Genomic DNA, 15,040 nt, shown 5'->3' with positions numbered 1-15,040 from the left:
AATCAAAATCCAGAAGCTTAAAACTGTAAGTATGGTTACGACACCATGAAGCACTTTTTGAAATAAGGGAGAGAGAACGAATTATAGTGAGTCTCAGTCGGGATGTTCTGTGAGCCTTGTTTGAGTTCAGTCACGCGCACACATTTAATTGCATTCTTTTTGCTAATTTATTATTACTCTGCCATTCTTTGGTGAGGTCTTATAGAAGAGCGTTTTATTAACATGCATTACAGGCTCCAGTATCCATGTACTGCACCATCAGTCCGAATCGCGCAGAGTCAATTTAGATACTTTGGACTTTGCACAGTGGCAAGTTGCAGGGGAGCTGATTGGACACTGCAGGTTGATATGCAGTTCTAAAGTGTGGGTGTGTGTTGCAGCCAGCATGGAGGGGGACCCTATATCCGCCCTGTGTACCCCTGCTCTGGTGGTGGACGTGGACATTGTGAAGAGGAACTCTGACAGGATGAGAGAACGCTGTCAGAACCTTGGAGTCCAGCTGAGGCCACACATGAAGACCCACAAAACCCTGTGAGAGACCATAAGACACATACACACACACACACACACACACACACACACACACACACACACACATACACACACACACACACACACACAGACATACACACACACACACAGACATACACACACACACACACACACACACACACACACACACACACGCACACACACACACACACACACGCGCACACACAATCACCTGTAAGTCACACTCACATACCTGTAAATAGGCCAGTTGCATGTGCAGATATAGTGAGATCTGTGTGTGTGTATGTGTGTGTGTCTAGTGAGTGTGCTGAAATAATGACTGGCGGGTCTCGAAGATGTATAGTTGTCTCCACACTGGCAGAAGCCAGTTTCTATGCCGACCACGGATACGACGACATCCTGTATGCTTACTCTCTGCCCTTCGACAAGGTACCCTATATACCCTACGTCCTACCCACTACACTCTAATCCCTATCATCAGCCTTTCAACATCCGACATCAACCCCTGACCCCTACTCCGTGTATGTATGTGTATGTGTGCGTGTGCGTGTGCGTGTGTGTGTGTGTGTGTGTGTGTGTGTGTGTGCACGTGTGTAGGTGGAGCGCTGCGCTGCCTTGTCAGAGAAGCTGAGTTTATTCCAGGTGTTACTGGACCACCACGATGCTCTGGAGCGGCTTAGGAAGAGACCACTGAGAGACGGACGGGTGTGGCACGTTTGGCTCAAAGTGGACTGTGCCAACGGTAGAGGTGAGGGGGGAGGGGAGGCGGGGGAGACCAGAGTGATGTGATGTCGTGGGGGGGGGGGGGGGGGGGAGACCAGAGTGATGGTATGTCGTAGACGAGTGTGTTCTGCAGGGGGTTTCAGAATGTTCTGTGGGGTTCTGTTCTGTTCCATAGCGGGTGTGCTGCACTCTGAGCCCGAGGCTCTGCGATTGGCCCAGGCCATCTCCGCGTCCGAGGGAGTGGAGCTAACAGGCGTTTACGTCCACTGCGGGAACTCCTATAACTGCAGAGGGGCGGAGCAAATACAGGGAGTCGCCCAGGCAACCACCACACTCACAATGCAGTTCATGGAGAAGTAAGAGAACACACAATACAGGCAGATCCGGAAACAAACACACACACACCAAATAATGACTCTATGGGCAGACACAATAAAGACCATTCATTCATTCATACACGTTGTGTTCCAATAATAATTGATTGCATTTGACCCCCCAAAGCGCTTTACATTGTAAGGGGGAGAAAACTCACCTCATCACTACCACACAAGAAAAGCACATACACACACTTACACAAACACTCACCCTGTCTCTCTCTCCAGGCTGAAGGCCGTCGGCATCACCTGTAAGTCCAGTATAGGCTCCACCCCCTCCTGTAGCCAGCCAGTTGCGGACATGGCCCAACTCAGCGAGGTGCATCCTGGGAACTTTGTCTTCTATGGTGAGTGTGTGTGTGTGTTGTGTGTGTGTGAGAGTGTGTGAGAGTGTTTGTGTGTGTGTGTGAGAGTGTGTGTGTGTGTGTGTGTGTGCGTGTGTGTGGTGTTGATGACACAGACATACAGGACTCTTGACTGGCTGACCTGTTGAACAGCTTAAATTATGTGTTACTGTTTTATTGCCCTATAGATGTGCAGCAGTCTGTGATTGGTTCCTGTCGTCCGGAGGACGTCGCAGTCCGAGTGCTGACCAGGGTCATAGGTCACTGCCCTCACAGGAACCAGCTGCTCATTGACTGTGGCTTTGCCGGGCTCAGGTACATCAGTACAGTTATTACAACTGGTATAACCATCCATGCTGTTATTAATAGTGTTATAACTGTTATTACTGACTACTCTCAGCCATGATGGAGCTGGAAAGCTGCCCACTGGATATGCCGTTATAGAGGGACACCCAGATCTAAGGTACTATTATTATTACCACACTACTATTACATATATCCCAGTCCCTCAATCCCTCTCCCCACAGCAGCGTGGTTATATCTACTGTTAATACTAGTGTTATAACTAACATTACTGTTTGTAACTGACTATAAGCGTCCCCCTGCAGACTGCTGTCTATGACCCAGGAGCATGGCAGAGTGGAGTCGATCTCAGGCACGCTGGACTACAGCCAATACCCCCTGGGCTGCCTGCTCACACTCATCCCCTACCACGTCAGTACTCATCCACGATCAGGCTGTAGAGCTCAAAGCAAAAATGATTTCAGATTAATATGATTGTGTGTGTGTGTGTGTGTGTGTGTGCGTGTGCGTGTGTGTGTGCGTGCGTGCGTGTGTGTGTGTGTTCTTCATACAGGCATGTGCGACGGCTATGATGCATCCTGTTTACCATATCCACTCGAAGGGCCACCTAGTGGGGAGATGGACGCCCACGCGTGGGTGGTGATGACGATGAGCTTTCAGGGAAATAGTGTTGAGATAACTGCACTCTGTGTAACTGTAGATTACTGTAGAACACTATATGGGAATTGTAATGAAATAACACTTTTGACACGTTTAGCCTCACAAATGACTAATTTCATAGTTGTGTATTTCCTATTCCTTTATAGCCTATGCACTGGATGATTGTGTTTCTAATTGATCATATACGGTAAATCCTAATGAATGTAGTGTTTATGTCCAATGTATTAATACTGTGAAAAAGAAAACGAATCAACACAAAATGAGGAAAAATGCTGCGCACATATGACAATTGTGAATAAAACATTGTGGGTATATTTCACCAAACACCATGTCTCTTTCATTACACCCCATAGCATCCCTTATTGGGACCAACATTCACCTTCATCATGCAGACCAGCTACAGCCACCATGTAGACTAACAGCCTTCGTCACTATGGAAACCTTGAGTCAACATCATGGAGACTACAAAACACATCGCTGACACAGACTTCTTTAGCAAGCACCAAGCAGACAAGCTCATAACTATTTTAGAAACTCTACACTGGCTTCCTGTTAAGTTCAGAATAGATTTCAAGATCCTTCTGCTTGTTTATAAAGCTCTCACTGGCATGGCACCAGAATATCTGAAAGACCTTTTGCTAGCATATCAGCCCAATAGAGCTCTCAGGTCTTCTGACGCTGGCTTACACTGTGTACCACATGTACAAAAGAAGAGATTTGGTGAGGCTGCATTCTCATTTTATGTACCCAAATTGTGGAATGCACTGCCAGTTTACATTAGGGATGCAACCTCAGCAAATATGTTCAAGTCAAGACTAAAAACCCATCTTTTTAATATTGCCTTTAAATGACTAAATCATTAAATTATGATGATATAATAATTGGAGCACTTTGAGCTGCAACGTTTGCAGGAAAAGCGCTATACAAATAAAAAGTTATTATTATTATTATTATTATTATTATTATCTATTTACTGTAGTTATATCAGAACTGTCCCATCTCAAAGCATTGAGATGGGACAGTTCTGGTATTTTTGCCACCAAAATGCTAACGTTGATACACTTGGGTATCCATAAACCATAAAAGAGTTTTACTGAAAAGAAAAAGGGAAACATCTAGAAGCAATATATGAAATCTGAAGCTTTATGTCTGTACACAGTAATGTATAAGAAAAAGTTATTTAAACATGTGCTGTATGTTTCTACGTTGAACAGTTGTTGTAGAAAATGAACAAACAAATTAGTTTAATTAATTATATTAATTAATTTCTATAATAAGTTGTTCTATGCTACTTGGACACAAGTATGTGATGTCTATGTGACATCACATGTCTGTGATGTCACAATTGACAAAGTGATGACAACCATGTAGTAGAACATGCAGCTAGAGTACACATGCCGTTCATTTACCTGCAATTCATCTGTGAAGAGCTAGATAGATAAACGTTATTCGTTCTTTTCCCAAAAAAATTTGGAGACATGAATCCTAGTGCGCCTATTCAACGGATGGCCTCCTTGTATGTAGGAGATCTCCACAGGGATACCACTGAGGAAATGCTGCATGAGAAATTCAGCCTTTCTGGCCCGATCGTCTCTACAAGGGTGTGCAGGGACATGCTAACACAACAATCTCTTGGGTATTGTAAGGTGGTCAACTTCTCCAGAATTGATTTAATTGAGTCGTCACTTACAAGCGAGTCCGTTTATTCTCAACGAGACGTCCTTGATATAACTTCTAAGATAAAATGATCCAATCAAATATTCGGCACCACTACTGAACTGTTCTTTAAGAGAATATTTATTCGAGCACATCTGCAAACAATAATATCAGCATACAATAGCATTTCATTCCATGGAAAGGGGTCTTTATCCAGCTTCACCTCCACAGGCCAGGATTAGCTGGTTAGCTGCAGAAGCTTCACCAGAGAAGAGCCACCTTTCCCCTGGGTCCACAGTCTATATCAATTTTTCTTTAACATTTTGGGATGGGCTGTCCCTCTGTAGGTTTTATGGTAAACGTCTGTTTTATGTCTGAATGTGGCGTTCGACTCCTTGTGTCCGTGCGAGTGTGTTATCTTCTTCTTCTGACCCCCCAGTCGTTTGTCATGGTGGGAGTTTGGACACTCTGTCTGCAACGGTACTTGCACAGCCTAGCACGACCTTAGACACACACACATTCTAATGTTTTTTTAAGGAAATTGGCCAGTTATTTAATCTTCAAACACATTCCTTCCATGACCAGGTCTATATGGTCCTATGTCCTTATCAGGATCGCTTGTGTAAACATCACTGTTGCCAGGCCCACAGATTCCCATGGCTTGGGATTCGATTAACAAGTTTAAAATACAATATTGAAGAATAGACTTATCATTAATCATTAGTTATGATAGTATAAAATGAGTATAGGAAAATAGGATATCATAACAGCAGGTACAAAATGGTTGTTAGTACATAGGTAAAAATAAGCAATCTACAGGCGGTTTGAACCACAATACTTTTCTCCCAGTCAGGAGCCCCTTCCCCCCACGTCGCTCAAAAGCAGAACCTTTCTTTTATGGTTCTGGGAGCCTTCAACTGATCTCAGTCACATGTTATTTAAATGAACACACAGTATTTAATACAAATCCCTAACAGTATGCCTATGTCAACTTTCAACAGCTAGCTGACGCAGAGAGTGCCCTGGACACCATGAACTTTGATGTCGTCAACGGAAGACCTATGCGCATCATGTGGTCTCAGCGTGACCCTTCTCGGAGGAACAGTGGGGTCGGCAACATCTTCGTTAAGGATTTAGTGGAGACGTTCGACAGCAAGCACCTCTACGACACGTTCTCGGAGTTTGGGAGCATCATTTCCTGCAAGGTAGCGTCTGACGCGAATGGTAATGCTAAAGGCTATGGCTTTGTGCAGTATAACACCCAGGAGGCTGCTGAGAGAGCGATTAAGAGACTCAACGGCACGTTATTGAACGGCAGAAAGGTGTTCGTCGGACACTTCCAATCGCGCAAAGAACGAGAGGCTGAACTCGGATCCAGGGCCGGAGACGGAGAGTTCACCAACGTGTACGTCAAGAACTTCGGAGAGGATATGGACGACCGACGCCTTCAGGAGAGGTTTGAAAGATTTGGACCAGTCCTGAGTGTCCGTGTCATGACCGATGACGCTGGTAAATCCATGGGTTTTGGATTTGTCGACTTCGAAAGGCATGAGGATGCCAAGAGGGCCGTTGATGAGATGAACGGCGAGGAGCTAAATGGGAGGCGGGTCTACGTGGGCCGTGCCCAGAAGAGAGGAGAGCGCCAGACTGTGCTGAAGCGCCAGTTTGAGCAGATAAATCAGGGCCACAGGACCAGATACCAGGTGTGTGTACATGAACAAACATATACTGTATCAGAAAGCTCATAGAAAGGTATAACAAAATTGGTAGATCTGTTCGACAATATCTCTTTATTCTCCTTTACACAACTTCAACACTTTTTTCACCTTCAAAAATCGGATCAATTTAAATACTTACAAATCACCCGGTTTATTATTAAGGACACCACTCTAATGACTAATAATTCTATCTCTGTTTTGGAAGAGATGCTATCTCAACAACCCATCAGACGCATCAGCGCATTTTACAAAGCTCTTGCTTCGATATCTCCCCAAAATTCCCTGGCCATCAAACTGGCTTGGGAAAAAGATCTAGGGGTCACTTTTAATGAGGCGGAGTGGAAAGAAGTTTGGACCTACGCCAAAAAGATCTCAGTCTGTAATCGTACTAAGTCCACACAATATAAAATCTTACACCGTATTCATGTAACACCTGCACTCAAAAATAAAATGGACAGCAACTCCTCACCAATCTGCTGCAAATGTAAATCCAATGTTGGTAATATCTTTAATTATTTCTGGTCTTGTCCAAAAATCCAAAGCTACTGGACTAATGTTGTTAATGAACTCTCAATTATTTTCAATGTCTCGGTGGGATTGGACCCTAGGTGTCTCATTCTTGGCACTCCGGATCGCCAGATCTCGAATGCCAAACACCAAAGGTTGTTCAACCTCTTAACATTTTCCGCAAGGAAAAACATTCTGCTATACTGGATAAAGGAAGCTCCCCCCTCCAAAAAATCTTGGCATAATATCATAATGGACTGCATTCCCAATGAATATATCACTTGCATGTTACACTCCAAGACGGACAGTTTCTACCAAACTTGGGACCCCTACTTAAAATATATTGGACCTGCCTTGTCATCTTCCTTACTGCAAGGTTTCCCCTAAGGATTCTTGCTTGGCAAATGTATGCATTATCTGACCCCAGGGTACTGGTTTGGTGGGGTTTTGGGTGGGTCGCTTTGGATGAAGGCCTATGCTAGACGACAATAATGTAATGTAATGTAATGATATCTACGTCCATACCTTAATTCTATTATAAATATATCTGAGCGACATGTTTTGTTTGTTTTTTAATTTATTATTGCTTTTATTTATTTTTCATTTTCTCCAAACCCCTAGTGTATGTACTGTGACTGTTTACTGTATGTGCAGCGGGGGGGGGGGGGGGGGGGGGGGGGGTTGATTGGGCTTCCACGGAGTCTTCACAGTTCCAGTGGTCCTGTCTGGGTTCTGTGGGGGTTTCAATCAGCTCTGGGGTTCTTGCTGTGTGTGTTTAATATTGTCCTTGTCGTTGTATTGTTTTGTTTGTGCCCTCTATATAAAATTGAAAACCCAAAATAAAAACAGTTTTCAAAAAAAAAAAAAAAAAAAGAAAGCTCATAATCTTGGTAAGCATTGTTGATGTATTTGAGGCATGAAAAACATCTTAGTAAAACACAGTTTCTCTCTACCAGGGTGTCAATCTTTATGTCAAGAACTTGCACGATTGTTTGGACGACAAGCAGCTGCACAAAGAGTTCTCCCACTTCGGAACAATCACCAGCGCAAAGGTGATGACGGAGGGCGGACGCAGCAAGGGATTCGGCTTCGTGTGCTTCTCCTCCCCCGAGGACGCCACCAAGGCCGTGACCGAGATGAACGGCCGCATCGTGGCCACCAAGCCCCCGTACGTGGCCCTGGCCCAGGGCAAGGAGGAGCGCCAGGCTCGCGCAACCAACCAGCACGTGCAGAGTACGGCCAGCGGCTGCGCCGTTCCCAACCCAGGCATCAACCCCTACCAGGTTGCTCCCCCACCTGGGTTCTTCATGGCGGCCATTCCACAGGCCCAGAACTGTGCTGCACCGGACTTCACCAACCAGCTGGCTCAGCCGAGACCCACTCATCTCCTAGACACACCTCCTCAGAACTTCCAGAACACGCCCACCAACGCCATGTGTCCGTCGGCTACCAGGCCTAAGACCTTCAACGCTATGAAGGCCACGCCCTCCCTGGTTCCCCCTATGATGACCTCTCAGCGCGCGGGTCAGTATATTTAGTGAAGTAATCCTGCCCCAAAGAGCACTATCCAAACATTTGCCATAAATATCCCTTTGATTATGATTATCTTCCCTCTCAGCTACCCAGGCCTTGAGAAAGCACCCTGCCAGTGCAGACGCAGCTACAGCACGGATGCACACTGTGCCCCGTAACAAGTACACAGCTGGTGTACACCTCCTGCAGCACATGGCTCCCCAGCCACAGATCCCCATGCAGCAGCCTGCTATCCATGACCAGGAGCTTCGGACTGACTCTCTTATGACTGACATTTTGGCTGCCGTTCCCCATGAGGACCTGAAGCAAATCTATTTGTTTGTTTCAATGAAGCAAATGATAGGCGAGTCTATTTGTTTGTTTGAATGAATCCCCCATTAGGTTAGTATAATTACTGTTACTGATATTTATTCTCCCCCTCCCTCCAGGTGAGCGTCTCTTCTCATCTATCCACAGCATGCACCCCAGCATCGCTCCCAAGGTCACTGACATGCTGCTGGAGATGGACAACTCTGACCTGCTCGGCATGCTGGAGTCTCCACAGTTCCTGCGCTCCAAGGTGGACGAAGCGGTCGCTGCGCTGGAGGCCCACTGGGCTGAGGAGGCTGTCGTTCCCCATGAGGACCTGAAGCAAATGATAGGCGAGTCTATTTGTTTGTTTCAATGAATCCCCCATTAGGTTAGTATAATTACTGTTACTGATATTTATTCTCCCCCTCCCTCCAGGTGAGCGTCTCTTCTCATCTATCCACAGCATGCACCCCAGCATCGCTCCCAAGGTCACTGACATGCTGCTGGAGATGGACAACTCTGACCTGCTCGGCATGCTGGAGTCTCCACAGTTCCTGCGCTCCAAGGTGGACGAAGCGGTCGCTGCGCTGGAGGCCCACTGGGCTGAGGAGGCTGTCGTTCCCCATGAGGACCTGAAGCAAATGATAGGCGAGTCTATTTGTTTGTTTCAATGAATCCCCCATTAGGTTAGTATAATTACTGTTACTGATATTTATTCTCCCCCTCCCTCCAGGTGAGCGTCTCTTCTCATCTATCCACAGCATGCACCCAAGGTGCATGCTGAACCCCAGCATCGCTCCCAAGGTCACTGACATGCTGCTGGAGATGGACAACTCTGACCTGCTCCGCATGCTGGAGTCTCCACAGTTCCTGCGCTCCAAGGTGGACAAAGCGGTCGCTGCGCTGGAGGCCCACTGGGCTGAGGAGGCTGTACAGAAATTCAAACTCCCAGTTTGAGTTTCAAGCGGCTAACGCGTAAAAAAGGAGACGCAGACTTTGAAACCTACTTCACCGATAACTATGCAAAACGAATAAATGACTTAATCACAAAATGAAATCGATTGACTCAGCTATGTCTAAAAAAAGGGTAAGCCGTACCTCGATGATGAATGTAAAAGCACTGGTTGGACCAGGCTACATAACAGTGGAGATGGTGGTGGACTTCCGTAGGAAAGCAGCCCTGCCCCCTCCCATCACGCTGGGAGGTACACCGGTGGCCTCCGTGGAGTCATGCCGCTTTCTAGGCATGACCATCTCCCGGGACCTTAAGTGGGAGCGGAACACCGAGGCCCTCACGAAGAAGGCCCAGAAGAGGATGTTCTTCCTCCGGCAGCTGAGGAAATTCAGGCTGCCGAGGTCCATGATGGTCCAGTTTTACACGGCCATCATAGAGTCCATCCTCACCCACTCCATCATCACCTGGTTCCCTGCTGCAACGACCAAGGACAAGGCCAAGTTGCAGCTGGTGATACGTTCAGCAGAGAGGGTGATCGGCTGTCCCTTGCCCTCCCTCAACTCCCTGCATGACACCAGGGCTCTGAGGAGGGCAAGGAAGACCATGGCCGACCCCTTCCACCCCGACCACGGCCTCCTCACCCTGCTTCCCTCTGGAAGAAGGTTGCGGCTGCCTAAGACATTAAAGGCCCGCCACAGGCTCAGTTTCTTCCCCTCAGCCGCCAGGCTGCTAAATGACTCTGGCTTCCCCCTCCCCCCCGCCCCCAGGACTGAACATGCACTGGACCTTGAATAACTCTGCACTGCACTATATACAGCACTATCCATGCACTGTCTGTCCTGTGTTGTCCTGTTTTTGCATTTGTATTTGTACTTGTTTTGTTCATGTGTATATGTGAAAAAAGCATAAATGCACCTTCTGTAAATGCCAAAACAAATTCATATATGTGTCAACTTCGGCGCTAGGGGGTGGCTACTTGGGCTCAAGCCCCGGATGTTTTCTGAAAAGCCCCGAATGTTTTACTTAAAAATATATATTAATTTAAAAAAAAAAAAACTCTCGTGCAGTACCGGAGTCCAACAGAGAGGCAGCAGCTGCGCGACATTAGCCTGCGTACTGCGTAGCCTGCCCTGCCCTGAAGAAGACGTGATCTCAATCAGTGCCTGACTTTGTAAGGAATGGATATCCCAAAGTTTTTTTCAACAAAACAAGCGCCAAGAACTGTTGCAGCAGCAGTATCAGCAGCTGACAACAATGACATCACCAGCAGTGATGACATAGATGATATTTCAGGTTTGTGAATCTTATTAGAAAGGTGACTGACTCACTGACACTACTTTTCCAGTTTGCTAATGCTAGCTGGCTATCATAACATAAAGTTATGTTTATAATGAAAATGAAACATAGCAAGGTACTGTTACGGTACATGGTAAGAAATCAAACAAAGGATAATACTTATACAAATAAAGTGAATAACAGGCTGATAGTCTTTGATATCTGCACTCTGGTTGACTGAGTAACAAGTGAAAAAGAATGATGTAACGTTAATGTTACAGCTAGTAAACATGAAGTAACCACATTAAGTATGCCCTTATGGTAGTATGTATGTATACAGAACATGACTCAAATCTATCCTAAGATGTAACGCTAACTAACTAAGTTTGTTTAATGTCCCAGGGGGGATTTGATTTCACAGTACTATACACAGGCAAAACAATACATGTAATATATCGTCATATAACACAGGACAAGACAATCAATACAATATAAGTGGTGAGCCCAGAGTCTGCCCTGATATACATACTGTAACATAACTAGCCTCAGCCCATCAATTCTGTAATTCTATACAAATATAAATGATGGTGACTGACGTGTGTGTGTGTGTGTGTGTGTGTGTGTGTTTACTGTCTATTTTGTAATACAGCCTTTTGTCCGCTTTAAGGTGGTGGTAAGTTGAAGGTTGAAGGCAAAACAATTCACATTATACTCTCCCTCTGGGCTAAGCCCCGGATCTCCTACAATCCTAAATCCGCCTCTGATGGTTACAACACCATACTTTTTGAAATAAGGGAGAGAGAACGAATTATAGTGAGTCTCAGTCGGGATATTCTGTGAGCCTTGTTTGAGTTCAGTCACGCGCACACATTTAATTGCATTCTTTTTGCTCATTTATTAATTATTACTCTGCCATTCTTTGGTGAGGTCTTATAGAAGAGCGTTTTACAGATTGTTAACATGCATTACAGGCTCCAGTATCCATGTAGATTATACATTTGGACTTTGCACAGTGGCAAGTTACAGGGGAGCTGATTGGACACTGCAGGTTGATATGCAGTTCTAAAGTGTGGGTGTGTGTTGCAGTCAGCATGGAGGGGGACCCTATATCCGCCCTGTGTACCCCTGCTCTGGTGGTGGACGTGGACATTGTGAAGAGGAACTCTGACAGGATGAGAGAACGCTGTCAGAACCTCGGAGTCCAGCTGAGGCCACACATGAAGACCCACAAAACCCTGTAAGAGACCATAAGACACATATACACACAGACATACACACACACACACACACACACACAATCACCTGTAAGTCACACTCACATACCTGTAAATAGGCCAGTTGCATGTGCAGATATAGTGAGATATGTGTGTGTGTATGTGTGTGTGTCTAGTGAGTGTGCTGAAATAATGACTGGCGGGTCTCGAAGATGTATAGTTGTCTCCACACTGGCAGAAGCCAGTTTCTATGCCGACCACGGATACAACGACATCCTGTATGCTTACTCTCTGCCCTTCGACAAGGTACCCTATATACCCTACGTCCTACCCACTACACTCTAATCCCTATCATCAGCCTTTCAACATCCGACATCAACCCCTGACCCCTACTCCGTGTATGTATGTGTATGTGTGCGTGTGCGTGTGCGTGTGCGTGTGCGTGTGCGTGTGCGTGTGCGTGTGTGTGTGTGTGTGTGTGTGTGTGTGCACGTGTGTGTGTGTGTGTGCATGTGTGTAGGTGGAGCGCTGCGCTGCCTTGTCAGAGAAGCTGAGTTTATTCCAGGTGTTACTGGACCACCACGATGCTCTGGAGCGGCTTAGGAAGAGACCACTGAGAGACGGACGGGTGTGGCACGTTTGGCTCAAAGTGGACTGTGCCAACGGAAGAAGTGAGGGGGGGCGGGGGAGACCAGAGTGATGTGATGTCGTGGGGGGGGGGCGGGGGGGAGACCAGAGTGATGGTATGTCGTAGACGAGTGTGTTCTGCAGGGGGTTTCAGAATGTTCTGTGGGGTTCTGTTGTTTCATAGCGGGTGTGCTGCACTCTGAGCCTGAGGCTCTGCGATTGGCCCAGGCCATCTCCGCGTCCGAGGGAGTGGAGCTAACCGGCGTTTACGTCCACTGCGGGAACTCCTATAACTGCAGAGGGGCGGAGCAAATACAGGGAGTCGCCCAGGCAACCACCACACTCACAATGCAGTTCATGGAGAAGTAAGAGAACACACAATACAGGCAGATCCAGAAACAAACACACACACACCAAATAAGGACTCTATGAATGAATGAATGAATGAATGGTCTTTATTGTCATTGATATAGTACAGGTACCAAACAACGAAATTTGGGAGGGGGGGCTCCCCTGGTGCTAGGAAAGAAAAGAAAAACAAAAAAAACAAGAAGCTGGTTTACATAAATAAAGGCTATGTACACTATCCACTATACTATACTGTACAGGCATACACGTTGTGTTCCAATAATAATTGGTTGCATTTGACCCCCCAAAGCGCTTTACATTGTAAGGGGGAGAAAACTCACCTCATCACTACCACACAAGAAAAGCACATACACATACACACACTTACACTTACACAAACACTCACCCTGTCTCTCTCTCCAGGCTGAAGGGCGTCGGTATCACCTGTAAGTCCAGTATAGGATCCACCCCCTCCTGTAGCCAGCCAGTTGCGGACATGGCCCAACTCAGCGAGGTGCATCCTGGGAACTTTGTCTTCTATGGTGAGTGTGTGTGGTGAGAGTGTGTGAGAGTGTTTGTGTGTGTGTGTGAGTGTGTGTGTGTGTGTGTGTGTGTGTGTGTGTGTGTGGTGTTGATGACACAGACATACAGGACTCTTGACTGGCTGACCTGTTGAACAGCTTAAATTATGTGTTACTGTTTTATTGCCCTATAGATGTGCAGCAGTCTGTGATTGGTTCCTGTCGTCCGGAGGACGTCGCAGTCCGAGTGCTGACCAGGGTCATAGGTCACTGCCCTCACAGGAACCAGCTGCTCATTGACTGTGGCTTTGCCGGGCTCAGGTACATCAGTACAGTTATTACAACTGGTATAACCATCCATGCTGTTATTAATAGTTTTATAACTGTTTATTACTGACTACTCTCAGCCATGATGGAGCTGGAAAGCTGCCCACTGGATATGCCGTTATAGAGGGACACCCAGATCTAAGGTACTATTATTATTACCACACTACTATTACATATATCCCAGTCCCTCAATCCCTCTCCCCACAGCAGCGTGGTTATATCTACTGTTAATACTAGTGTTATAACTAACATTACTGTTTGTAACTGACTATAAGCGTCCCCCTGCAGACTGCTGTCTATGACCCAGGAGCATGGCAGAGTGGAGTCGATCTCAGGCACGCTGGACTACAGCCAATACCCCCTGGGCTGCCTGCTCACACTCATCCCCTACCACGTCAGTACTCATCCACGATCAGGCTGTAGAGCTCAAAGCAAAAATGATATCAGATTAATATGATTGTGTGTGTGTGTGTGTGTGCGTGTGCGTGTGTGTGTGTGTGTGCGTGCGTGTGTGTGTTCTTCATACAGGCATGAGCGACGGCTATGATGCATCCTGTTTACCATATCCACTCGAAGGGCCACCTAGTGGGGAGATGGACGCCCACGCGTGGGTGGTGATGACGATGAGCTTTCAGGGAAATAGTGTTGAGATAACTGCACTCTGTGTAACTGTAGATTACTGTAGAACACTATATGGGAATTGTAATGAAATAACACTTTTGACACGTTTAGCCTCACAAATGACTAATTTCATAGTTGTGTATTTCCTATTCCTTTATAGCCTATGCACTGGATGATTGTGTTTCTAATTGATCATATACGGTAAATCCTAATGAATGTAGTGTTTATGTCCAATGTATTAATACTGTGAAAAAGAAAACGAATCAACACAAAATGAGGAAAAATGCTGCGCACATATGACAATTGTGAATAAAACATTGTGGGTATATTTCACCAAACACCATGTCTCTTTCATTACACCCCATAGCATCCCTTATTGGGACCAACATTCACCTTCATCATGCAGACCAGCTACAGCCACCATGTAGACTAACAGCCTTCGTCACTATGGAAACCTTGAGTCAACATCATGGAGACTACAAAACACATCGCTGACACAGACTTCTTTAGCAAGCACCAAGCAGACAAGC

General features: G+C 46.2%; 2 protein-coding genes across 2 annotated transcripts; both read left to right on the top strand.

Annotated features, from left to right (window-relative positions):
* Positions 1–385: 385 nt before the first annotated feature.
* On the top strand, positions 386–3,221 carry LOC308171380 (D-serine dehydratase-like; the record flags this gene model as incomplete). The annotated part of the gene is made up of 9 exons (XM_080546221.1): positions 386–531; positions 813–942; positions 1,111–1,261; positions 1,412–1,592; positions 1,839–1,957; positions 2,143–2,269; positions 2,355–2,417; positions 2,563–2,668; positions 2,811–3,221. The coding sequence occupies 9 exons, from the start codon at positions 386–388 to the stop codon at positions 2,898–2,900; spliced, it is 1,113 nt and encodes a 370-aa protein (XP_080402347.1). The 3' UTR covers positions 2,901–3,221.
* An 8,722-nt stretch (positions 3,222–11,943) lies between these two features.
* On the top strand, positions 11,944–14,825 carry LOC308171427 (D-serine dehydratase-like; the record flags this gene model as incomplete). Its single annotated transcript, XM_080546270.1, has 9 exons — positions 11,944–12,089; positions 12,243–12,372; positions 12,587–12,737; positions 12,878–13,058; positions 13,465–13,583; positions 13,757–13,883; positions 13,970–14,032; positions 14,178–14,287; positions 14,425–14,825. 9 exons carry the CDS (start codon positions 11,944–11,946, stop codon positions 14,505–14,507), a joined length of 1,110 nt encoding a protein of 369 aa, XP_080402396.1. The 3' UTR covers positions 14,508–14,825.
* Positions 14,826–15,040: the final 215 nt, after the last annotated feature.

The sequence above is a fragment of the Nansenia antarctica genome (genome assembly GCF_963989245.1).
Source record: "Nansenia antarctica genome assembly, chromosome: 16".
NCBI classification, from domain to species: domain Eukaryota; kingdom Metazoa; phylum Chordata; class Actinopteri; order Argentiniformes; family Microstomatidae; genus Nansenia; species Nansenia antarctica.
Note: the sequence above shows the minus strand (reverse complement) of the source record. Positions and strands in the feature narration are given on the sequence as shown.